Source organism: Diabrotica virgifera, chromosome 6 (assembly GCF_917563875.1).
Source record: "Diabrotica virgifera virgifera chromosome 6, PGI_DIABVI_V3a".
Lineage (NCBI taxonomy): Eukaryota > Metazoa > Arthropoda > Insecta > Coleoptera > Chrysomelidae > Diabrotica > Diabrotica virgifera.
Window position 1 is genome coordinate 199,564,487 of NC_065448.1, and position 27,110 is coordinate 199,591,596.

Genomic DNA, 27,110 nt, shown 5'->3' on the forward strand with positions numbered 1-27,110 from the left:
CAACCGAATCGTCCAGGAAAGGATTATTGATATAATTTCGGAAACACCCTGTATATAACTACTATGTACTTCGATTGTTATGTAAGTGTAGGTAGTCTAGACATTACCGTGATTGATAAGGTAAGTTTACTACACATTTTTTGGTGACAACGTATACCCTGCTTTTCAGAATCGTTCACTAATTTATTAATCTGATATTTATTTAATGATATGTTGAACATGTTTTCCTACTTTAAAAGAGATAATATTATTATAGTAAGTCCTATGTAATACACAGACAAACGAAGATAGATAATTTATTTATGAGTGAAGGAATCATATTCGTTTAAAGCAGTGGTAGTTGTAGTTAAGATTTTTACCGCGATTTTCTGCAGTAAGAGATGGAGACAGAAGAAAAACAGAATGAAGCATCTGGTTTACTACAAACAGGTAAGGGAAATGTTTAAATAATCATTATGAAATTTTATGGTGTTTGAATTTCTCTCACAAATTTTGAGAATTATCCATGAATATAGTAGTTTTTTTTTCTTTTATTAATAAGGCTACCCTACGATTCTTATTTCATTAGTTTCTGACTGTAAGATCTCTGAGAAGAGATATACCTACTGTGGACTATAATAGGGATATGCCTACACAGGTACACAGTGATGAGCGAGCTAATAATCGGTAAAATAACGCAAAAGATGGAAAACATAATACATTGTGAAATAAAAAACATGAAACTTGTAGAGGTGGAACTTATCGATATAAACGTATAAATTAACATTACATTACATGTAGTTTCCCATCTTTTAGCCCGATCAGGGAACGCAAAATTTTACGAAAACCTCCAAAAAAATAAAGGAAGGATGAAAATTTGGGAATAGGTAGTTGAAATTGTATATTATTATATAAGAAAAAGTTTACAATTCTACATCCCCTTCGTTTTACAAAAATTGGAAAATACGGGGTGAAAAATTTTTTCTCGGGGGTGAAAAAATATACGTTCGAAATAAGTCCGAAATTGGATAAAATGACTAATTTTAAGTAACTTTTGTTCTATAGAGTTTTTTTACTAAGTCAATACTTTTCGAGTTACTTGCGAGTGAATGTGTTCATTTTTAACCAAAAAAAATTGTTTTTGGACGGTTTTTCGGAGATAACTCAAAAAGTAGTATTTTAGCGAAAAAAATATTTTTAGTAAAAATATAGCTTATAAAAAATTGAAAAAAATGGTGTATGCGTGAGGTCTGCAGACCCAGTAGAAGCAGAGTTGCAGCTAATGAAGTGTAGGTTCTTCTTCCACAAATTCCAAATCGAATATTTCAATGTGAAATAACCAAAAAACGGAGCACTTTTCGGGGAAAATTCTTTACAACTTTTTTAAAGTGTTTAAAAAAAGGTTTATTTTTGTTTTTTAAAAGAACTTCTAACATTAAAAGTAAGTGAGTTACGCTCAAAATATTGTTGGTCTATTTTATTTTCTGGTAAAAAAAATGGCAATAATCACCCCTTAATTAGCTTCTCAAATAAAATTAATCGTTACCGCTTTACAAGTTACTTTACTTATGTATTGTTTATATTATCCATAAGTTTCATTGGTTCAAAGTGCTCAGTTTTGAAAAAAATTGGGTTTAAAATAAAACATTTTTTTTTATTTTGAAAAAAATCGTAATTGTTTATGGAATTAACTTAAAAACAATTAGGAATACCAAAAATCTCAAAGAGTAATAAAATGTACGGTTTGCTTTTCTGAATATTTTTGCTGTTTTGTTTTCTTGATAGACAAAAATTGGTTATGCTATGGCTGTTCAAAATTTGCCTAAACTCGTGATTAGTTACTCGTTCAAGCCATTTAACTGCAGCTTTTTCAAAACGAAGCACTTTGAACCGATGAAACTTACAGATCATATAAATAATACATAGACAAAGTAAATTGTGAAGTGGTTATGTTAAAATGTATATGTGATGCTAATTAGGGGGTGATTTTCGTGATTTTTTTACCAAAAAATAAAAGGGACCAACAATATTTTGGGCGTAATTCACTTACTTTTAATATTACAAGTTTTTTTTAAAAACAAAAATAAATCTTTTTTAAACACTTTAAAAAAGTTAAAAATGAATTTTCCCCTAAAAGTGCTCCGTTTTTGGGTTATTTCACATTGAAATATTCGATTTGGAATTTGACGAAGAAGAACCTACTTTTTATTAGCTGCAACTCTGCTTCTACTGGGTCTACAGACCTCATGTATACACCATTTTTTTCAAGTTTTTTATGGGCTATATTTTTGCTAAGAATATTTTTTTTCGCTAAAATACTTACTTTTTGAGTTATCTCAGAAAAACCGTCCAAAAACATATTTTATTTTGTTAAACATGAACATATTCACTCGCAAATAACTCGAAAATATTGACTTCGTGAAAAAACTCTATAGAAGAAAAGTTGTTTAGAATTAGTTATTTTATCCAATTTCGGTCTTATTTTGAATGAATTTTTTTCATCTTCGAGAGGGGGTATTCCCTTCCATTTTTGTAAAATGGAGGGGATGTAGAATTGTAAACTTTTTCTTCTATAATAATAGACAATTTCAACTACCTATTCCCAAATTTTCATCCTTCCTTTATTTTTTTTTGGGGTCAGATTGTTCTTTGATCGGTCTATTTAGGCGTTTGTGAGAAGAGGATTATTTTATAAACATTTCCTGTCACAGTGACAGTTGTCATACTCCTCCGATACGTTTCAACTACATACAGTCGGAAAAATGAAAGAATACCCATGAACGATCACATCAATCACTTATTTTGTATTAGCTGTCTTTTTCTATAAATAACAAACGTTTGATATAGAAAAAGATAGCAAATTGATGTGATCGTTCATGGGTATTCTTTCATTTTTCCGACTGTATGTAATATAATGTTAATTCATACGTTTATATCGATAATTTCCACCTCTACTAGTTTCATTTCTTTTGCTTCCTTTTTGTGCACTGGTACAATGATTGCATTTGACCATTCGCTATACAATATTTTTTCTTCCATAGTAGATTTAGGATGTATAATAATCTTTACTTTGCTTTTTCTTCTATATATTTCAAAATCTCTGGACTAGCTTCATCGCTCCCAGCAGCTTTCCCAGTCTTTATCTTTCCTATTGCTTCCTCTAGTTAGTCTTTCTGTATAGCTTTTGTTTCCTCCGTGTTTTCTTCTGATTCGCCAATTACGTTTTTTATTTTCTTTTGCTTTTCCTTCTTCTTCTTCACATGCCATATCAGAGTTATCCGACGTTGGCGATCACCATTGCGAAGGCTTCTCGATCTTCTGCAATATGGAATAATTGTCCTGCATTTGGTATCTGAGTCCATTCTCGAATGTTTTTTAACCAAGAAATTTGTTTTCTTCCTACACCTCTAGGGCCCTCTATTTTGCCTTTAAGGATCAGTTGTAATATTTTATATCGACTTCCCCTCACTATATGTCCCAGATAAGACATTTTTCGATGTTTAACAGTGTTTAGCAGTTCTCTATCTTTGTTGACCTTACTTGCTTTTCCTTACTCTTCAATATTCTTCTGTTTTATTTATTTGTTTTACACAATTTTACATTTTATTTACTGGTTGGTTCCATTTTTTCTTCTAACTTGTTCCAGCATTTCTTTTTCTCATTTTTGACTCTTTCTTTAACTTTTAGTCTCTGCATCTATTTTTTATCTTTGATATATTTGTTGCGTTTTGTCTTGTAGTTATTCTTTCCACCCTGATTTAATATTGTTTCAATCCAGCAATAAAATTAAAATATTGAAAAGGCTATATAATAAGAATTAATTAATATGATAAAATATGGAAATTGAAAACGTCTGTGACATATTTTCCAAATTGTTTACATTAGATCATGCAATTTTCAAGGATAGAAATTAATGGTAATTGTTTTTATTCATGTAAATAGCCAAGTTTAGAAAATAATTTAAAATATTTGACATGCCTTCAATGTTACATACAAACAATGCACATTTTTTTGTTAACATAATTATTTCGAAAAAAAACTTCGGTAGGTAACTATTTTCAACATCACGATTAAGACAGTCTTATACAAAAAACCCACCAACCAGATGGACCGACTATTTGAAGCGTGTTATCATCGGTAACTGCATGCAAGCCGCACAAAACAGAGACATATGGAAAGAGCTGAGGGAGACCTATGTCCAGCAGTCGATGCGTACGGGTTGATGATGATACTCATAGTTTTAAAAATTGAGTGGTTTTCCAGATGATAAGTTCGATCATAAATTAATTTCGGCAAATGGGTATAGGCCTTATCATTGACAGTCATTTGTTTCGAGCTTCTGTCATATGTCGTATAATCCGTGCATATTAATTATACACAGATTACACAACATATGACAGAAGCTCGAAACAAATGACAATCGATGAAAAGACCTATTCTACCCAAATTTACACTACTGAATGAATAGCAAACCAATGAGTTGATTCAGCAATATCTATCAAATCATAACATCTAATACATAAAGACCACCTTCGTCGTATATTCAAAAGTGCTAAACTAATGAAAAGTGCAATAATATAAATAGTTTTCATTGATAGAAGACATTATGATCTATTATAACATTAACTTACCCTAAAACTGAACAAAAATCACATTTGGACACATTTTTAGACTCGGGAAAGTGCACCATGAAAAGTTCTTTCAGGGTCTCTTCACAATTCTGTATATTTAAGTAACTCCTTTTAGAGTGGGGAATACTTATCTGAGGGTTCTTTGAGGGAATTCCATAGAGCCTTGACATTTCTACAGTATGTTCTATCACTTTGTAATACCTTCGCAACGATTCTCCTCTTGCCCTTCTCAGTTCCTTATTATTATTAGTCAGAGCTTTGCCGTTGGTGAAATGAAATTTGGGTCTGACTTCTGTCTTTTGATTTGCAAGGGTGACATTCCACCAGGATACTTTTCTGTTGGAATTCTTCACTGCCTCCGCCAATCGTTTTCGAACGCTGACATGACACCTCTTGAAATTGTTTGGTGGTCATATCAAAGTCCAGTGTTCAACGTTGCAATTCTTCTTGATATGCTTCCCAGTCCCAGTTTGTTTTACGAGGATTACAATAAGATTTTCCAATTTCTTGGTAGCTAATAAAATGCTCCTTGATTTTCAAGCTGCCATCATTATATCTACAAAACGTAACGTAAATGAAAGTTGTTCCTTATTTTTATTTATAACTAATACTAGAAGTAGAATCTAATATAATATTAAAATTTTTCGTTTTACGGGTACGTTCACAAACATTATCACGAACAGACAACAGAATATGCCAATAATGTGATTACCTCATTGTGTTTTGTTTTACTTCAATATCATTTGATATTATTTGACGATCATGTTCATATTATAAAGTAACGTCATGTTTACTAATAGATCGGGATCCCGCAGACCAAAAAAAAGTTGTTTAAGGGCAAGCTGAAAATTTGTTAATAGCTTAACGGTGTCTATTCGGACAAAATTTTGATGTACGGGAACACTGGAACAGGGGAAGTTTTAATTGTGGAACAGTTTAAAAATTTGGAACGTCAGATTACGAAAACGTCCCATGTATTTTGTCGGACAGAACATCCCATTGATTTGTTACCCTTTCATTAAACTCTCATGCAAAAATCAGGCTGCTATTACTAACCAACATTATTCCTGTCATTTGACATGTTCTTCGTGTTCCACTTATTAAAATGCCCAGTTGGTGATAAACACCAGTCTGATTTTTGCATGAGAGTTTAATAAAATGGTAACAAATCAATTGGAAGTTCTGTTCGACAAAATACATTTAAAGTTTTCGTAGTCTAACGTTCCAAGTTTTTAACCTGTTCCACAATTAAAACTTCCCCTGTTCCAGTGTTCTCATACATCAATGTTTGTCCAACTAGACACCGTTAAGCTATTAACAAATTTTCAGCTTGCTATTAATCAACTTTTTTTGGTACGCGGGGTCCAGGTCTATAAGTTCAACCAACCACAAGAAATTCCCATTATTTTTAGTGAAAAATTGATCGGATGAACCACGAAAAGTCAAATTGTGTTTTGCTAAATATAACACAATATTCATTAGTCTTTCTAATAAATTCTATCAGTGTTCCTCTTCTTTAGCAATAGATGATTGAATATTTATATCAATTACTTTATAAATCCGAAATCTTTTCCGTGTATCAGACCATTTAATAAACTTATTTAAGTAAATGTTCAGTAGCATTTTCATGCCGTTTTAATACATACTTACTTATGTTTCCAGTTAAAATCGCCTGTTGTTGCTGAGGACCACTTGACTTTATCTGTGTAAAATAATTTAGAACAAATACTTCTTGAATAATATAACCATGAACGTAAAAAATGCTCTCCATTTGAAGTTATCCTATAATAATTGATATATTGTTTTATTAAAATCACGATTATCCGAATCTCGTGGATACATAAAATTATAATCAATTTCTTTTGTTATCGAAAAATAAAATGCAATAATATGATATCTGTATGTAGAATAGAGTTCAAGTACCTAGTCAAGTACCCAGATCATCAGGTATATTTAAAATTTTCGTTAAGCAAACACCACACTCTCGGCGAAGTACTTCGGCAAAGTTGACCGAAGTCCGAAGTAACCGTCACTACACACTCGTTCTACTTCGCGAGGAACACATTCACGCCAAGCGATAAGGACTTCGATTCCTTTGACTCGGTCGCAAAAACTGCCACCGAATGGAAGTAGGCCGAGGCACAGCGAAGTCGCATAAGGTGCCTGTCTACACTCTTGTACTTGCTGAACTTCGATCGACTTGGAGAGTAGTATAGTGAGCGTTTTAACATTTTGTTTACTAACGTTAGGCAGTTCCAGATTTGTTTTCGGTTGTTGATTGTTTAGATTTGAGGTAGAGAGTATCAGAGAGTAGACCAGATGTAGAAGTCTCGCTGGAATCCAGAATTAATATATAATTATTGTAATTGAGAATTATTTTCAGTTAACTTTGTCTAGATTTCTTCTAATTTAAAGAATCCCGTATTTTTTTGCTTTTTTGTCTCTTCTTCCCGTTGTTTTATTTTTTGGAGGCATTTTAATAGTCCTTTTAGCATCCAATTATATAAATATTATGATTCCTTGCTAAAAATTTAATTATTACTTTATATTATTTATTACGTGTATACCTACTTATGGAAACTGATGTAACGTATAAATAATAAAAATTAATTAATTCCACAACGAATTCGTAACAAAGCTTTTTTATATTTCACTTTAAAGCACGCATGGCAAGTGCAAACTTTAGAGAACGACAAAATGATTTAACCATTAAGGCGTTTGACAGGCGTCACTATCTAATATACAGGGTGTAACAAAAATACAGGTCATAAATTTAATCACATATTCTAGGACCAAAAATAATTCGATTAAACCTAACTTACCTTAGTACAAATATGCACATAAAAAAGTTACAGCCTTTTTAAGTTACAAAATGAAAATCGATTTTTTCGAATGTATCGAAAACTGTTGTAGATTTTTTATTGAAAATGGACATGTGCCATTCTTATGGCAGTATGATCTTAAGAAAAAATTATAGTGAAATTTGGACACCCCATAAAAATTTTATGGGGGTTTTGTTCCTTTAAACCCCCCCCCCCCCCCCAACTTTTGTGTACATTCCAATTAAATTATTATTGTAGTACCATTAGTTAAACACAATGTTTTTAAAACTTTTTTGCCTCTTAGTACTTTTTCGAGAAGTCAGTTTTTATCGAGATATTTCGAATATTTGTCAAATCCACCACATATTTGTATATGGTTAATTAAGTACGATTATGGAGACTTGGTAATAATATGAACATTTATTTATGATTTACATTTTTAGGGATATTTTGAACCATATTAAAAAAGAAGTCACATCTCGATAAAAGGTGCCTTTTGGAAAAAATACAAAGAGGCAAAAAAGTTTTAAAACCACTGTGTTTAACTAATGGTACCGCAGTAATATTTTAACTGGAACGTACACAAACATTTGGGGGGTTTAAAAGAACAAAACCCCCATAAAATTTTTATGTAAACATACTGAAAAATAAGCCTCAACTCGATGAAAACTGCCTTACCAAAAAAATGCTAAGGGGCAAAAAAGTTTTAATAATATTGAATTTAACTAATGGTACCACAATAATAATTTAATTAAGACGAACAAAAAAGTTTGGGGGGGTTTAAGGGAACAAAATCCCCATAAAATATTTATGGGGTGCACAAATTTCACTATTAAGATGTTTCTGCCATAAGAATATGTGTTTTATATGTGCCATAATGTTTTCAATAAAAAATCTCCAATAGTTTTCGATATATTCGAAAAAATCGATTTTCATTTTGTAACTTCAAAGGGCTGTAACTTTTTTTATGTGCATATTTGTACTAAGGTAAGTTATGTTCATTCAAACAATTTTTGGTCCCAGAATATGTGATTTAATTTATGGCCTGTATTTTTGTTATAATTACTATTCATATATTTTTTTTATTATTTGTAATTTATAAATTTGATCTTCGTTTATTTTTTAAGTAGATTATTCTGATACATGATATTGATTACAAATTATCTTAAAAAAATAAATAAAAGTAAACTTGACATATGTCGTAGTTTCTTAGAGAATCAGCCTTTTAGCTAAGAAACCAGCCACTTAGCTAAGAAGCGCTTCTTAGACTAATGAAATTTAATGTCTCCGCCCTCTTTTCTATAAGGCTGAAATATCCAGCTTCTTAGACAATTTTCTCACGTTTTAGTCTAAAAAGCTAAAATCTTCAGTCACTTAGACTAAAGTCATATAATTGCCCCGCCTCTTCTCTATAAAACTGAAATCGAAGCAGTTTTATAGAAGAAGAATTAAGTATTATTGGAAAACATCTGTGGCTGAAATTGTCAGCCTCTTCTAAGTATAACACCAAATAGGATGGGAACTGGAATTCCCGTTATGTTAAATGATCTTTTGTTATTTTTTAACGAATAAACTAAAAACCCTAGGAGCATATTTTCAACATGAGCATTGCATATTTCATTGTATTTTTATTGACATTATATTTGCATTGCATATTATATTGTATTTAAAAAAAATATATATTAGATCAGCCGATACAGACTCACCCCTTAGCCCTTAAATTGTAGTTTAGTTTTGATAAAATGGCGAAAGTAAATAATTTTTTCTACAATCACTATTCAAAGTGCACTTTTCTGCACGGTTTTATGTTAGCAAACTTGATATTTTCTCACAGTATAAGATATTTGACATTAGTGTGCAGAAAAGTGACGTTTCTGTGCCGCAAAGTGACGTTTCTGTGCCGCAAAGTTCTTTTCTGCACAGTTGACTACCTCATTCTGAGTATCGTTATATTCTGTTTACATCCGTGGACTACCGCATTCTGAGTAACGTTATATTCTGTTTACATCCGTGGTTAAACTTTAGACAAATATATAACCTATAAGACAATTATTATATTTAACTATAGCATAGAAACTAAATTATGGATGTTACAACTGTTTTATTTTACAATTTTATTCTTATTAAACATTTTATAATTATCAAATAACCAATAAGGATTTAGCAACCTGTGCAAGAGACGTCGAATGAAGTAGGTTTTGTGTAAATCCGTGACTGCATAAATATAATGTCAATAATGTGTAATAATTGTTTAAATTTAAACAAATTAAGGCAGTGCATTAATTTTTTAACTGATTTCTGTGCAATTTATTTAGGTATAAGGAATTTAAATTGATTAGTAGGTATTAATTAAATACAGTTTAAATACATAGGTACCTATTATAATTAATCGTCGTTTGGAAATTGTGATTTTTATTTTTAGGAAAAACTGTGCTTGTAGAAAAAGTATAGTGTGAAACACGTGCAGAAAGGTAATTTCTCACTCGTTTGAATTGCGGCACTCGCTTGCGCTCGTACCGCAACTTTTCAAACTCGTGAGAAATTAGTACCTTTCTGCACTTGTTGCACAATATACTATTTTCTACGAGCGTGCAAAAATGTCTACTTTTTCGCACGCATTTTAGTTTAGAAAGTTGTACTTTTCCGTACGCGTTTTACTTTTCCGCACGCGTGTAGATATTTTAATATGGCCTTAAAATAATTATAATTAATACATGCAATAAACTAATATTTAGATATTATTTACTATTTTATTTCAAATGTATCTTATTGTGTTCCTGTTTTAATGAAATTAACGCGACAATTCGATGAAATAAAATTATTTTGACATAATATTCGAAAGTCAAATCGGCAGACAATAACAGTCGTTTTGAATCATCGTCATGGAAACCAAGATCGTCGTCATGCTAACTAATTATATTGAAAGTTTGATTTTGACAACCTTGTCAAACTCCCAACTCCCGCTTCGCGTCTTTCGGCAAACTGCAGTCGCGTGCGGAAAAGTATGACTTTCTGCACTTGTTAGGAAAATAACTATAAAAAATCCACAAAAAAATTATTTTCTGTAGCTGGTTCTGTACCATTTATCACAAGAAATTCTATTTATTAATTCTATCTTATCATAGGGTAATCGAAAGGACTCATGAGGGTGTACGGATTTATTATCTTCAAATGAAGAAATTATCACCGAGCAACCTCTGAACTCTTAATCTGCTGAGTTTGTACCTGAAGCTGCAGTACCTTCAGAACATTTTACTAACAAATTACATCAGCAAACAGTCAATAATACTGCTAGTAGTGCTTCCATCCGTAGAACGTGAAGTTGAAGTAAGGCAATTCCTAACTGATTTAATAAGTACAAATCCACTCCGACAGGATCTAAATATTTCTCCAAATGAAGAAACTAAATCGTACAATACAAATGCATTTCTTGAAGAACTGGATTCTACTACTTCTGAACAAGGTACATCTTCACGTGTGGAGTATATATATCCCATGCAGATTTTACTTCTATGGAACACGAAGAACTTATTACAGCTGAAGTAAATAGCAATAATAAAGAGCACGAATCTTTATCTAGGCTTCAAAAAGTGCAACTGTAAAGCATCAAAATGCCAATGCCAAACCAATAGGTGTGCTCGTTTAAAAGGGAAATTGAAGTGTAGTTCTGGATGTCATGCAAGTTCTACCTGTGCAAATAAACACTGAAAATGAAAATTAAAGGAAAATTGCAAAATCTCGGAATTTCTATCGTATGCAATAGCGTGGCGTAAGCAAAAAACTTTACATCGAAAAATAGCACATTTTTAATGCAGCTAACGTAAAACGACTTTTCATCATCAGCCCCAGTTGAGCTCCGACCTTTCCCAGTCTATTTCGCGTCGTTTCTGTTCATCGACAACAGTTGCCAATTTGCTGTGACGATCTTCCTCGCGTTCTCTTCCACACTGTCCCTCTATCTCAGGCTTGACCTTCCTCTACTCATATTTCCTACTGGTACCGCTAACAGGTTTTGTTTGGGTGAGTAATTTTCATTTGCTCTAGGCACATGTCCAGTATATCTAAGCCTACATATTTTTATGAAAGACAAATACATACATAAGATACATATATGTATCTACCATTTACTATTTCTTTATTATACTAATAATTATACTTCTCGTATAATTCGAAGTTATATCACCCTCTCCAAATACCATTCTCACAGATTACGTTCTCAAAAAAACGGCTTTTATCTATTGCTAAATGAGAGTTTATATGACAATGTATATTATCTATTACGTAGAAAATTCGGTATTTTCGAAATTTTCGTGACTTTTCAAATGGTTAAAAATTGCAAAATTCATGATTTTTCATCTTTCAACGACGCATTTCCGGAAAACTGTTACAAAAAATTTACAAGAGATTTTTTCGATCCAGAATAACTCTGTGTGTGTGTTTGTACTTATTTTATTATCACTGGCTTTCACAACCAACTGGCCAGTCAATTTCATAATGATTTTTTAGACTATAACTTATCACTAACTCAGGGGAGTAATGTGTAGTGTGTGTGTTGAGTAAGTGTCTTGTTACTTTGCAAAGTCGACGTCATTGTCTTTGCAAAAATACGCTAATTGTATCCGAACGTCTGCGGTCCCTCCGGTGAGTACCGACCGATCCCACAAGGACAGAAACCATTTTCATTTATTAATTTATAATAAACGAAAAATTCCTGACCCTGGTGAGATTCGAACTTACGACCATTCGGACCTTTCGATCCAAAGCTAGGCGCTTTTCAGAATAACTCTAAAATATATAAAAAAATTTGTTTCGGGATCAAAAAGTTTAAATGAAATATTATTTAAATATTCAAATTATTATTTTTTAATAACCAAAATTTTAACACGTGTCTCCCAGTCTAATAAATCAGTAAATATATAAATAAATACATAAATAAATTGAATAATTCATTTTTCTACATTTCGGGTTTTACTATAATATTTAAGTATTTATTTTTTTCTTCACGGGAGGGACCGCAGACGTTCGGATACAATTAGCGTCTCTTAGCAGAGACAATGGCGTCGACTTTGCAAAGTAACAAGACACTTATTCAACACACACACTACACATTACACAAGTACCTGATTGCAAAAATCTACTGTATCATTCCAATGGTCTTTTTTTATTTATAGGTCTGGATCCCGCGTATGAAAAAAAAGTTGATTAATAGCAAGCTGAAAATTTGTTAATAGCTTAAGGGTGTCTAGTCGAATAAACTTTGATATGTGTGAACACTGGAACAGGGGTAGTTTTAATTGTGGAACAGGTTAAAAATTTGGAACGGTCACAGCACGAAAACGGAACATTTATTTTGTCCGACAGAACAGACTTAAACTCTTCGAACAGAGATTAAACTCTCATGCAAAGATCAGACTGCTATTTATCACCAAATGGGCGTTTTAATGAGTGGAACATGTAGAATATGTCAAATGACAGGAATTATGACAGGTAATAAATAGCAGTCTGATTTTTTCATGAGAGTTTAATCTCTGTTCGGAGAGTTTAAGTCTGTTCTGTCGGACAAAATAAATGTGCCGTTTTCGTGCTGTGACCGTTCCAAATTTTTAACCTGTTCCACAATTAAAACTACCCCTGTTTCAGTGTTCCCATATATCAAAGTTTATTCGACTAGACACCCTTAAGCTATTAACAAATTTTCAGCTTGCTATTAATCAACTTTTTTTTCATACGCGGGATCCAGACCTATTAGCTTAATGCCTCGATAACTAATGGCTATTAGCGTGGTACAGTTGATTTTGCAATCAGATACCTAGTGTAGTGTGTAGTGCATGTGATGAGTAAATGTCTTGTTACTTTAAAAAGTCGGCTTCATTGTCTTTACAAAGAGACGCTAATGGTATCCGAACGTCTGCGGTCCCTCCGGTGAGTACCGATCTCACAAGGATAGTAATTATTTTCATTTATTAATATTTAATAATCGAAAAATTTCCTCCCAGCTGAGATCGAACTCACGACCACTGAATCCAAAAGTAAGTTCCCTTGCCTCTCAGCCACAGAGAGGGGGTGTATTTAATCTTTATAATATTATGTACTATAGCAACGACTATAGTTAGAATAATAAAATTCAAATTATAGGTATAAGAGAAGTTATTGGTGTAATAAACTTTTCTTATTATTATATCTATAGGAAAAAGTATTCAGATTAGATGAGATAATATGGCCTTTAAACCATTAATTTATAAATTACTTTTCCTGTATTATCAAAACTAAAGTACACTTTTAGGGCAAAGGCGTGAGTATGTGGGCCGATATAATAGATTTTTGTTTTAATAATATGCAATGCTCATGCTATTGGGCCTGGATCCCGCGTACCAAAAAAAGGTAGTTAATAGCAAGCTGAAGATTTGTTAATAGCTTAACGGTGTCTAGTCGGATAAACTTTGATGTACGGGAACACTGGAATAGGAGAAGTTGTAATTGTGGAACAGGTTAAAAATTTGGAATATCAGACTACGAAAACGTCCCATGTATATTATCGGACAGAACTTCAAATTGATTTGTTGCCGTTTCATTAAACTCTCATGCAAAATCAGACTGCTATTTATCACCAACATAATTCCTGTCATTTGACATGTTCTACGTGTGGGACTTATTAAATTGCCCAGTTGGTGATAAACACCAGTCTGATTTTTGCACGAGAGTTTAATGAAAGGGTAACAAATCAACTGGAAGTTCTGTCCGACAAAATAGGTACATGGTATATTTTCGTAGTCTGACGTTCCAAATTTTTAACCTGTTCCACAGTTAAAACTTCCCCTGTTCCAGTGTTCCCATACATCAAAGTTTGTCCGACTCCGTTAAGCTATTAACAAATTTTCAGCTTGCTATTGATTAATCTTTTTTGGTACGCGGGATCCAGGCCTATAAAATAATATAATAAGAGGGATTTTAGTTTATTCGTTAAATAAAAACAAAAGGTTATTTGACATAACGGGAATTCCAGTTCCCACTTGGCGTTATACCGACAATTACTACATACAACAGCTTTTAAGACAGATGTTTTCCAATAATTCTTCTATAAAACTGCTTCGGTTTCAGTTTTATAGAGAAGAGGCGGGGCAATTATATGACTTTAGTCTAAGTGACTGAAGATTTTAGCTTTTTAGACTAAAACGTGAGAAAATTGTCTAAGAAGCTGGATATTTCAGCCTTATAGAAAAGAGGGCGGAGACATTAAATTTCATTAGTCTAAGAAGCGCTTCTTAGCTAAGTGGCTGGTTTCTTAGCTAAAACGCTGATTCTCTAAGAAACTACGACATATAGATTAAAAAGCATTTGTGTGCATCAATGTTGGTTACTATTTTTGTTGGGAATAAGCCACAATTTTACTTTAAAATTAAGTTTATTTGACATTTCTATTTCAACTTCGGAAATCGTTCTTTTTTTAAATTTTTTAATAAATTTTCGAAGTGGAAATGGGAACGTCAAATAAATTTATTTTCAAGCTAAAATTGTGACTTATTTCCAACAAAAAAGGATATACGACGGAGATGCAAGGTGTATAGTGTATAACATTAATAACTGGGTAAGAAACAGAAGAATAGAATGGGATGACCACATTAGGCGACTGACGACAACAAATAGGGTAGTCGGGACAGCGAGAGACGGTTCCCCAATAGGAAGACGATCAGTGGGAAGACCACGAAAATGATGGAACGACAACTTACTAGAGACACATTGAAAAAACAGACAGAGTCATGTCTATACAACTTGTTATTTCCACTAACATAATTCTTGGGGTAAAAAGTACATATTCTTACACATGATTCAGTTTTATTCTTATCAAATTAACTATTTTTTAATACATCCGCAAAACACAAACACAAACGGAGCGGGATATCGCTTGGAGATAGTGAAAACTATGTACGTTATTTTGACTTCAGATAGTTATAAATACAGTCAAGTCTTTAAAACAAAACAAAGATTATACAATTTGTTAAAAGTAACAAAGTCCAAATAAAGATATGTCATACGCAATGTTTGGTTTGATTCAATATCTATCGTACGTCACTACAATAATTCCAAACCAAATTAATCATCACAGAAATCTAAAACATTGCATCTAATTAAAAAAATATGAAAATTTTTTTTAAGAAACGCTTTTCTTTAGTTGACGAGAAACAAAAATTAAAAATATAAAAAAATCAACTAAAAAGCAAAAAATAAAAAACATTCAAACTCCAAAGATTATTCGAAAAAAAAACTGTTAGATTAAATATACAAAAATCTCACACATTCGTTAAAAAATTGAAAAAATCTAACACATTCGTTAAAGAAAAGCGTGGGGCGCGATAAGTAAAAAAGTATCTATCCTCAAACCGTTTATTCGACGAAAACGCGTCCCACGCTTTTCTTTAACGAATGTGTTAGATTTTTTCAATTTTTCAACAAATGTGTGAGATTTTGTATATTTAATCTGTCATAACAGTTTTTTTGGAATAATCCTTCGAGTTTGAATTTTTTTTATTTTTGGCTTTTTAGTTGATTTTTTTATAATATTTTTAATTTTTGTTTCTCGTCAACTAAAGAAAAGCGTTTCTTAAAAAAATTTTCATATTTTTTTATTTTTTACTTTTTAGTTTTACACTTTTCAAACATTAAAATATATCGTCATCTTAAAAAAAAAAAGATGTATGTATATGATACACATTTTCAACGAAAACTTTTCGTTTATAAATTCGCAAAAGTGTGTGTGTTATTGCGTTGCCGCTCCTGAAATACCTAGAGGCCACCTAGCGATGGATTCCTATGTAGTTTTGTCTTCTGAATCCAAATCTGAAAACGGCATTTCGCTATCTCTAACCATCTTCGAGATATCCGACCTCAAAATCGTCATTGTGACGTCACAAGCCTCCTTTAAATTGTCATTTTCTTCCGACAAAGAAACGTCAACTCTACTTTGTTTTCGTTTGACGCAACTAAACGTCAACATAAAATTGAAATGTCAGATAATAGTATATTATTCAACGAGCATGTAATGATGGATATTACTCACGATGATGAAGTTTGCGACACGAGCCGTAGGCGAGTGTCGTAATTCGTCAGAGTGAGTAATAGCCATTACATGCGAGTAGAATACTATACTTTTTCTACTACCTTTTTTTTATTTTAATTAGTAAAAAATTTAATTATCAACTACTCGAGATTTAAATTATAATAAATTACCAAAATACCTAAATGCTATTTACCCCTAGTACGTTGCTGAATAATTGGTTGCCTACTATTATTAAATTCTTATTTATTGTAAAAATACAACTAGAAATAGTCAATATAAGTTCTACTCGTTTCCGAAAAATTATAAGCTTAAATTTGTACCTACAGTCAATGAATCTAATAAATAGGAAATGGCTGTTGTCGGTGGACGTATTTCATGTAATATTTAGTTATAATGTATATTTATATTTAACTATATATAATATAATAATATAACTTACGTAATATGTTATAACATATTTAACACAATATAACTTAAAAAACAAACACAATATTAGTTATAAATTCCAATTAACATAAACAAAATGCGCTAATGTCACTGTCACTAAATTAAATGATAAACGTCAAAATTTTTAGTAAACAAAATATAAAGGTCAAAAATATACTGACATTGTTACAGTTAAAATTCCTTTAAAAATTTCTCGTACTTAATTATTGGTATAAATTAAAATAATTATTTTATTAAATAAACACGTTTAAGTACTTTTATTTGCAGTGTATATACGATTAATATTAAAAGTGGCATGCGCCACTTGAATCTAACTTCAGCCCGTGAGTAATGACCCGTGAGTAACTTCAGCCCGTGAGTAATGAATTATTATTCACGGGTACAGTAATGGGTGCTATTATCTATGAAAAAATAGCAAATAATGAGCACGTTATTAAACGGTCGTAGAAAAACAAATTTTATTTATTTATGTTAATGTAATGTTAAATTACGGTCCACTATTCTCAAGGAAAACTGTATTTTGTATTTATTTATTTTTATTAGATATCAAATCTATATTATACGAGGTATGTCAAAAAATATGAAGTTCGATCAAGATTAAAGTACTTTATTTTTCACAATATTGAAAAGTGTTATTATAAAAAGTTGTTTGGAGTTAAAAACTATGTTCTAATATGCAATTATTACTTGTACCGGGTGTCCCAATAAGAATGGCTCTCGGCCATATCTCAGGAACCGTTTATAATACAGCTTTGGGGAAAAAAATTTTGTAACAAAAGTTACCTCGAGAAAAGCCTGGAAATTATTTTCATATTTGTCAGTCCACCGCTAGAGGGCGTAATTGAATGTCAAAAATTTAAAAATAAAATTTTTACACAATTTACATAATGAAAGGGCACTGAAAATCCAATCATCGTATTCTTCGCAAAATTCTGCGAATATTTGATTTCACAAGTGTAACTCTACCTTTGCAAATAAGAGGTGGGGGTGAGTAGGAACCTTGTTATGAAAAATGGCTGTAAGTCCGGTTCTGCTTAATCGATTTTTGAAAACTTGGTCTCGTTAAAAACAGATCTTTTTCGTTAATGTAAGAGTTATAATTACAAAACAGGGTAATAAGTAATATGCCAGCTAGGGGGCGCTATTTTATGTTTTTCAGAAATCTAGTTTTCTTTGGAAAATATTAAATACAAGTATGCACTTTTAACCCGGTATTACAAAATTAGACCAAATTGTCAACAGAATATCGAAAACCGCATGTCGATACCTTTTTTCTATCTCGAGATATCTTAAGAAACGTGTTAATTTTTAAACATAACTGATGATGTCTCCTGTAAACGAAGTTACGGAAATCAAAGTGGAAACAAGTAGTGTGCTGTGGAAAAAAATTAAAGCGTGACACTTGTGGAATGCCGACAGAAGTGAATACTTATTATAGATTCGATTATATTCGTTTGATTCAATTAGATTCCATTCGATTAGATTTAATTTTATTTAATATATATTATATCTATATTTTAATATAAACATATAATATATACCTAATTTAATACATAATATTATATACTAGTGATTTTACCGTTAAAATTAGGATTAATAAGATATAAAGATACATAAAGCTTTAAATTATTATTTTTCTTAATAATGTAACCGATATTTTTTAATTTAAAAATGTAATTACTGATGAAGTATAGTAAATACTTAGTGTAAATTTTAATCGTAAATAATGCATGGAAGAGTTCATTTATTTTCAGATACTCTCATTAAAGGGGAGGCCGTTATACAAAAGTGACTTTTTTAAATTTGTTGATTACATTATTCCTTTCAACCTACTTATCCTCAAATTGTATTTTTAAAAATCCTATTCATTTTATATAATAATAATTAAATTCACTATCAAATTTGAAGTAAAACTTCTTTTGAAAGTTTGTTAATTCTAAAATTAATGGGTAAAATCACTAATACAGTTTGTCAAACGTAGCAAAAAGTTTAAAAATTTCGGCGATTGTAAGATTTTCAAACTCTTTCCTACGTTTGACAAACCATTATGTATTAAATTGGGTAGATTTTAAATATATTAAATTATAAGCATAATTATAATAAATAAAATTAAATCCAATTAAATGGAATCGAATTGAATCGAACCGAATATAATTGAATCTATGAGAAATATTCACTTCTATCGGCACTCCGCAAGTGCCCCGCTCTAATTTGTTTCCATAGCACACTACCTATTTTCACTTTGATTTCCTTAACTTTGTTTACCGGTGACATTATCAGTTTGTTTACAATTTATACGTTTCTTAAGATATCTTGAGATAGAAACAAGGTATCGACATGCGGTTTTCGATATTCTGTTGATAATTTGGTCTAATTTTGTAATACAGGGTTAAAAGTGCATACTTGTATTTAATATTTTCCAAAGAAAACTAGATTTCTGAAAAACATAAAATAGCGCCCCCTAGCTGGCATATTACTTACTAGGCTCTTTCGTAATTATAACTTTTACATTAAAGAAAAAGATCTGTTTTCAACGAGACCAAGTGTGCAAAAATCGATTAAGCAGAACCGGACTTACAGCCATTTTTCATAACAAGGTTCCCACTCACCCCCACCTCTTATTTGCAAAGGTAGAGTTACACTTGTGAAATCAAATATTCGCAGAATTTTGCGAAGATTTTCAGTGCCCTTTCATTACGTAAATTTTGTAAAATTTTGATTTTTAAATTTTTGATATTCAATTACGCCCTCTAGCGGCGGACTTACAAATATGAAAATAATTTCCAGGCTTTTCTCGAGGCAACTTTTGTTATAAAAATTTTTTTCCCAAAGCTGTACTATAAACGGTTCCTGAGATATGGCCGAGAGCCATTCTTATTGGGACACCCGGTACATCCTTCTAAAGATAAAAAAATATGTATTTGAAATTTTTTTTCAAATTACGGATACCAATACCATTTTCATTCATAACTCTTTTGTTATTAATTTTACGAAGAAAAGTTATTCTTCATAAAAAGATCTGCATGGTCTAAAATCTAAGATGCAATCATCATATATCAAATTTTATCAATTTTATTCGAGGTATGTCAAAAAATATGAATTTCGTTCGAGAGTAGAGTACCTTATTTCACAATATTTAAATTAGGATATAATTGCATATTAAAACATAGCATTTAAAACTAAACAACTTTTCATAATATAAATTTTCCATATTATGAATTTAAATACGTAAATAAACAAAGTTTTCGTTATGATAATGCTCGCATTTTCAGCTTGTTTGTATTTATTTCAACATTTGATACATAAATTGTACATTTTCTGTAATTTCTTCATATATATACACACACCGTTTGTAGGCGTCAACGCCCTTCAGTAGGTATCTATGGAGGAGTATCACCAAGCCGCAAGCCCTTATCCCTTGCCGTACCGCTCCTTCATAGACCGATCAAACACCAGTAATTTCTTCATACATTTCTTAATTAAAATCATTATTTACACCTATTACAGTTTTCGCAGTCTTTCCATCTCTTCTAATGCTTTATAATTGCATGGTGTAAACCCTGTTAATTTCCACTCCATCCATTAAGGGTTCGTAACAAACTTTGAATTAATACGCCAAAACGAATTCTAATGTTAATAATTGTAGTAGGGAACGTCTCTACCGGTGGTTTTTCTAAGACTACGTTAAAAACACGAATTTTTTGAATTCGAGTTTTGGTTGAAGTTTTGTTTCGTAACGTATTGAAATTTGACACGAATAAGCGCCGATGTTTATATAAACAATAAAAAAATATGAAACAAATAAACAATATAAATATTTTTAGGAAACGCTTTTCTTTAGTTACGACTGACTAAAACTATAAAAACATATAAAAATTATAAAAACATATTATAAAAAAATGAACTAAAAAGCTAATAATAAAAAAAATTGAAAAAAATCTAACACATTCGTCAAATAAAAGCGTGGCGCGTCTTTATCGAATAAACGGTTTTCGCACCACGCTTTTCTTTAACGAATGTGTTAGATTTTTTCAATTTTTTTTATTTTTTGCTTTTTAGTTCATTTTTTTATATGTTTAATTTTAGTCACTCGTAACTAAAGAAAAGCGTTTCCTAAAAATATTTTTTTCATATTTTTTTATTTTTTACTTTTTAGTCTTACACTTTTCAAACATTAAAATATGTATACCGTTATTAAAATATGTATAAAACACATGATGTACAAACATGAAAAGTAGTCGGAATTCGGAATCAGCAAAAAATTTGAAACTTTATTGTTTATTTATGAAGCATAACGTAAACAATTAACGTAAAAAGTGAAGTTATGTATAGTTCATATAATTAGCTACAATCTTTAAAATTTCAAGTTTCTTCATTGTAAAAAAAAACAAGAGAATTTAAGCATTTTCCGTTAAAATCGTTTTTTATTTAAACAATTAATAAACAAAAAATTTTTTATTGACTATTCGTGTATTGTTCCCGCGAATGCATTGTCTGCAAATTTTCATTCATTTGCATTGAAGAAAAGTCAGTCAAATTAACGTCTAAAGATTTTTTTTAACTCCTTTATTCTGCAATCTATCATTAATGACAATAAGCGTCTTTGTTGATAAATGATTATGACATGTACAGGATGCTCCATTAAGCACCCTGTTTTATAATGTAGCTATTGCTAACTTTGTGGCATTACCTCTAATATTTACAATATGTTATTATTTACAAAAATGTGTATATTACTAATTACTTAAACCTATTAATTAAGTCTCTTGGTTTGAATTTTTTTAATCTTCTTTCTTCATGTTCATGTAAGTCTTCAAACAACCGCTTGGCTAACTCGTTAGGATGTTCAGACACTCTTTCGCGATATGTTGCACTATATTCACTTATCACCTCTTGCACTGTTGGAATTGCTAAGTCTCGTTGGATCACGTAGTTGGGTACGTAGTATGGAGCATAAAGAATCAGCCTTATCGTCTTGTTTTGGAACCTCTGTATTATATTTAGATTGCTATTAGAAGCTGCTCCCCAGAGCTGGATACCGTAGGTCCAAATGGGCTTTATAATGGCTTTGTAGACCAGTAGTTTGTTTTCTAGATACAACTTTGAGTTTCTGCCGATAATCCAATATATACGGCTTAGCTTTAGTCCTAACTGTTTGCGTTTAGTGAAAATATGTTTTCGCCATGTTAGTCTTCTGTCTAGGTGGATTCCCAAATATTTTACATCTTCGGCTTGAGGTAAATCGTTGTTGTTAAGTTGTACTGGTGGGCAAGTTTCTTTACGGAGTGTAAATGTTACATGTGTAGATTTTAGTTCGTTAGCTTTCATGCGCCATTTCGACAGCCATTTTTGTATCTTGTTAAGGCAGATTTGAAGTTGTCTTGATGCCATCTTTGGGTCTTCGTGTGAAGAGAGAGCAGCTGTATCGTCCGCAAATGTGGCTATTGTAACCATCGGTGTAGTAGGAAGATCACTTGTGTATAACAAATACAGGATAGGTCCGAGTACACTGCCCTGTGGTACCCCTGATTTTATGGCGTTCAGAGAAGAGTATTCTTGGTTTTGTCTGACAAGGAAGTGTCTATTGGTTAGGTATGATTTTAGTAACAGGAAGTTGTGATATGGAAGTAGCTTCTTAATTTTGTAGAAGAGGCCAATATGCCAAACTTTATCGAATGCTTGTGACATATCAATAAATGCAGCAGAACAATAACGTTTTTGTTGGAAGTCATCGTTAATCTTGTTAACTATTCTATGTACTTGTTCGGTAGTGCCATGTTTGTTTCTCTAAAGATTTCGATAAAGAAAAAAAAAGTCTAAAGATTTGTTGCAAACTATTGAAGCAAAGAAAAGCGTTTAAAAAAAGAAGAATGTGTGTAACTTATTAAATTTAAATTAAAATACATTTTACTGCTGTCAGAAACCAGACAAAAATGTTTATATCACAAATAATGCCTTTCGCTTAAATTGAATGTTAAAAATTCCAAGAGGTAGGTGGCTGGCGGGAGCTGGCTTGAATATTTAATTTAATCGAAAAGCAATGTTTATTTCTGAAATACACATTTTTTTCTGTTTACGGGCAACTGTAAAATGTATTCTGAGTTAAATAAATTACATAGGTACATTCTTCTTTTTTGTCAAATAATTTAATTAAAAACAAATAATTACAAATAATTATAGAAATTTTTATATTACTGAATAAAGAATTGAATGACCTTTCAAATGAGCTATCGCATGTCCCCTATTCTCATTTAAAAAAAAATCATCGATTACGTCATCGCGCCCAGATGTATGACGTCATTAGTATGACATATATGCCAAAATATCGTAATTTAAAAATAAAAATCGACTTCTTTCGGGATTTTTCCTTAAAGTCGCCTTTTTACGAAATAACGAATTTATTCCTTTCATTTTCATCGTACTGTATAAACAAATATATGAGTGTTCAAAATTTAAAACTTTATTGTTTATTTATGATGCATAACGTAAACAATTAACTTAAAAAGTGAAATTATGTATAGGTTATATCATTAGCTACAATCCGTAAAAGTTTCAAGATTCGACATTGTAAAAAACAAGAAAATTTAGGCCTTTTTCCATTAAAATCGTTTTTTTTTATTTAAACAATTAATAAACATAAACAAAAATTTTTTGTTTTCTATTCGTGTATTGTTCCCGCGAATGCATATGTCTGCAAATTTTCATTCATTTGCATGGAAGAAAACGTAGTCAAATTAACATCCAAAGATTTGACGCAATCTATTGAACTAAATAAAAGAGTTTAAAAAATATGAGCATTTAAAATCGTCGCCGCTTAGGATTTTTATAGACATGATGTATTAGTGTGACCAACTAGCCCGAAAAATCCGGGACATGGCCCGAATTACGAAGTTGTGTCCCGGCGTCCCGGACAAGGCTTCCGGGCCATCCGAATTTTCAACTTTTTGGTAAAAATCTATATTTTCGTTTTTATTCTAAGAATTTACATCAAATTAAATTGTTGAGACGAAAAAAAAATTTTTATCGTGGTATAAATTTTAATAGTTCTATGAAAGAAAACGAAAACTGTGGAATTTTTTTTATTTGTGTTTTAACTATCGTCTTCCGAAAAGACCATTCAAAAACAATAATAATTCATGTCACAATGAATCATGCCTAGGCACGCATGCCGCATCGAAAAATGTAATGTAATGATTGCTGATGCATCTTTTTTTTCGGTTTTGTCAACCACTTTAAGTAGATAAACCTCTTGAGCTCATTCGCGAAATATGATTAATTTCCAAACCGTTGCATGCTTTGAGCCAAATTCAAATCTGCTGCGTTGCAATATGAGTTTTTTATCTAAACATTTATTTTATTGTCAGTACAGTAATCAGTTTGAATCCGAAAATCGATTAGTGACCATCTCGGAATTATTGTTTTTGACCTGACTTTTTCATTCCAATATATTATTATTGTTAATATGAATATGGAACCAACCCAAGAAAGTAAAAACAGAAAACGATATTGCACTTTCAATAAAATATTGGAAGAAAAATTTCTATTTTTGAAAAAAAAAGTAACTCTAACAGTGACATGAAGTGTGATACTTGTGGATCGGAATTTTCGATCGCCCACAGTGGTAGAGCGGATATACTAAGTCACATCAAAAGTGAAAAACACCGAAGAGGTATCTGCTCCGCGTCCAGCAGCAAAAAATGGACCCAATTTTTCAAGCCAACAGCTTCATCGAGCATTGATTTAGAGACAGCAGCTCGGGAAGGTGTTTGGGCGTATCATTTGATTAAGCCCATCAAAAATATCATTGTCAACATAAAAATGTTAAATAACCAATAAAATGATGATATTAGAGTCCTGTATTTAAAAAAATTACAAATGGCCCGATTTTCATTCAAAAGTCCCGGATTTTAGGTATTTTTTTCAGCATTGTCCCGGATTCGACTGAATTGGAGTTGGTCACACTATGTATAAACATGAAAAGTAGTCGGAATCGGCAAAAAATTTGAAAATTTATTGTTTATTTATGAAGCATAACGTAAACAATTAACGTAAAAAGTGAAATTATGTATAGTTCATATAATTAGCTACAATCAAAACAATTAGTAAAAAACAAGAGAATTGAAGAATTTTCCATTAAAATCGTTTTTTTAACAATTAATAAAAATAAAAAAAAATTATTGACTATTCGTGTATTGTTCCCGCGAGTACATATGTCTGCAAATTTTCATTCATTTTCATTGAAGAAAAGGCAGTCAAATCAACGTCTAAAGATTTGACACAAACGATTGAACTAAAAAAAAGCGTTTAATAATAAAAATCAAAAAATGTGACCGAGAATTAGCAATAATAGTACATTATATACCGCGGGACTGAAGTAGTACATTTAATCCTGAAGGTAAAGTTTATGGCCCGACCGCAGGGAGGGCCATAATTTACCTGAAGGATTAAATGTACTTCAGTCGCAAGGTATATACGATACTTTTCGTACTTCCGGTATGATTTTATTAATTATTTCAATAATTTCAATCAGTTTTTTCTCTCTTCAACTCATTTAATAAACTGTCTTTAAAATAAGTTACCATAGTAACATTGCGTTGTGACAGTTATAATTTAGAAACATTGTCATTACTAGTGTCATTGTAAAGAAACATTGTTATTGATAATTATTGGTATCATGAGTGAAGAAGGTGTATCTGATATTGATAAAAGAGCAGCCGAAGTAGGTGAAGAATTGTTACCACCGAAATCTAGAAAACTATACGAGCAGCAGTACGATGCTTTTAAAAAGTGGTGCCGCTTAAAAAATGTGAGACAACCTACTGAAAATGCGCTGTTAGTCTACTTTACTGTCACAATATTAATTTGAATATTAACGTTAATTACCATTCTAATTAATTATATTTTTCAATAAAATATCCCTTAAATTCGTTTGTTTGTGATTTAATCGTTCCGGGAGTTTCGTCAATATTTAATCCCGGAGGGATTAAATGTGACACTTTAGTACCTGTCACAAGGGAGTGAAGTTGTCACTTTAGGCCCGGAAGTACGAAAAGAAATAAAATTGATGTAGCAAAAAAAGACGTTCTTACAAATCTTTATTTTACAACTGACGACCGGTTTCTCTGTCTACAATTTGCACGTCATCCTCAGGTCTCGGTTAAAGTAAAATTTAATGATTCCGGTAAAAGGGATGATTTTAGTAGAAGTCATTATCATACTTTTGCTCAGTACTTTGCTAAAAGGAGGGTTGGTAGCTAGCATAGATGTGACTGCATTCATCATCATTCTCTTTGCCTTATTCCTATGCGGGGTCGGCTTCCCTAATTGCATTTCTCCACACAATTCTATCTTGGGTCATATCAATGTCAATCCCCTTTACCAACGTATCCTGATTTATCGTCTCCCCAGGTCTCCTTTGTTCTTCCTCTCCTACTCCTTCCAGGAATCTGCACTTCAGCTATTCTTCGTATTGGGTGATTAACGTCTCGACGTTGAACATGACCAATCCATCTTAACCTATGCTCTCTCATTTTGGCATCAATTGGTGCCACACCTAGACTTCCCCTAATATACTCATTTCTACTTTTATCCTTCTTTGTCACTCCACTCATCCATCTGAGCATTTTCATTTCCGCCACATGCATTCGTTGTTCCTCTTCTTCTTCACTGCCCAACATTCAGTTCCCTACATCATAGCCGGTCTTATGGCTGTGTTATAGAATTTTCCCTTCAGCTTCATTGGAATTTTTCTGTGACACATCACACCACTTTCTTCTTTCCACTTTATCCATCCAGACCTAATTCTACTGCATGCATCTCCATCTATTTCTCCATTACTCTGTAATACCGATCCCAGGTACTTAAAACTATTGCTTTTTACAATCAGTTCACCATCCAAAGATACCATTTAATTTGTAGTAATTCCATCTTTAAATGAACATTCCAAATACTCTGTTTTTGTCCTACTAAGTTTTAAACCTTTTTCCTCCAGAGCTTGCCTCCACTGTTCCAGTTTTTGTTCCAAGTCTCTTTCACTATTTCCTACTAACACGACATCATCAGCATACATTAAGCACCATGGAATGTTACCCTGTAGTTTCGCTGTTATCTGGTTATACGGACTAAGCACAGAGCCTTGGTGCAATCCTACTTTCACATGAAATTTATCAGTCTCTT

At 31.7% G+C, this 27,110-nt stretch overlaps 1 protein-coding gene across 1 annotated transcript in view; it reads left to right on the plus strand.

The window, feature by feature from the left end:
- Positions 1-254: 254 nt before the first annotated feature.
- The window catches only part of LOC126887131 (organic cation transporter protein-like), a 179,370-nt gene continuing 152,514 nt past the window's right edge, over positions 255-27,110 (plus strand). Inside the window, exon 1 of the mRNA XM_050654487.1 lies at positions 255-429. Within this exon, the coding sequence (XP_050510444.1) occupies positions 381-429 (49 nt within the window). The 5' untranslated portion in view covers positions 255-380. The remainder of the gene's footprint in view (positions 430-27,110) is intronic.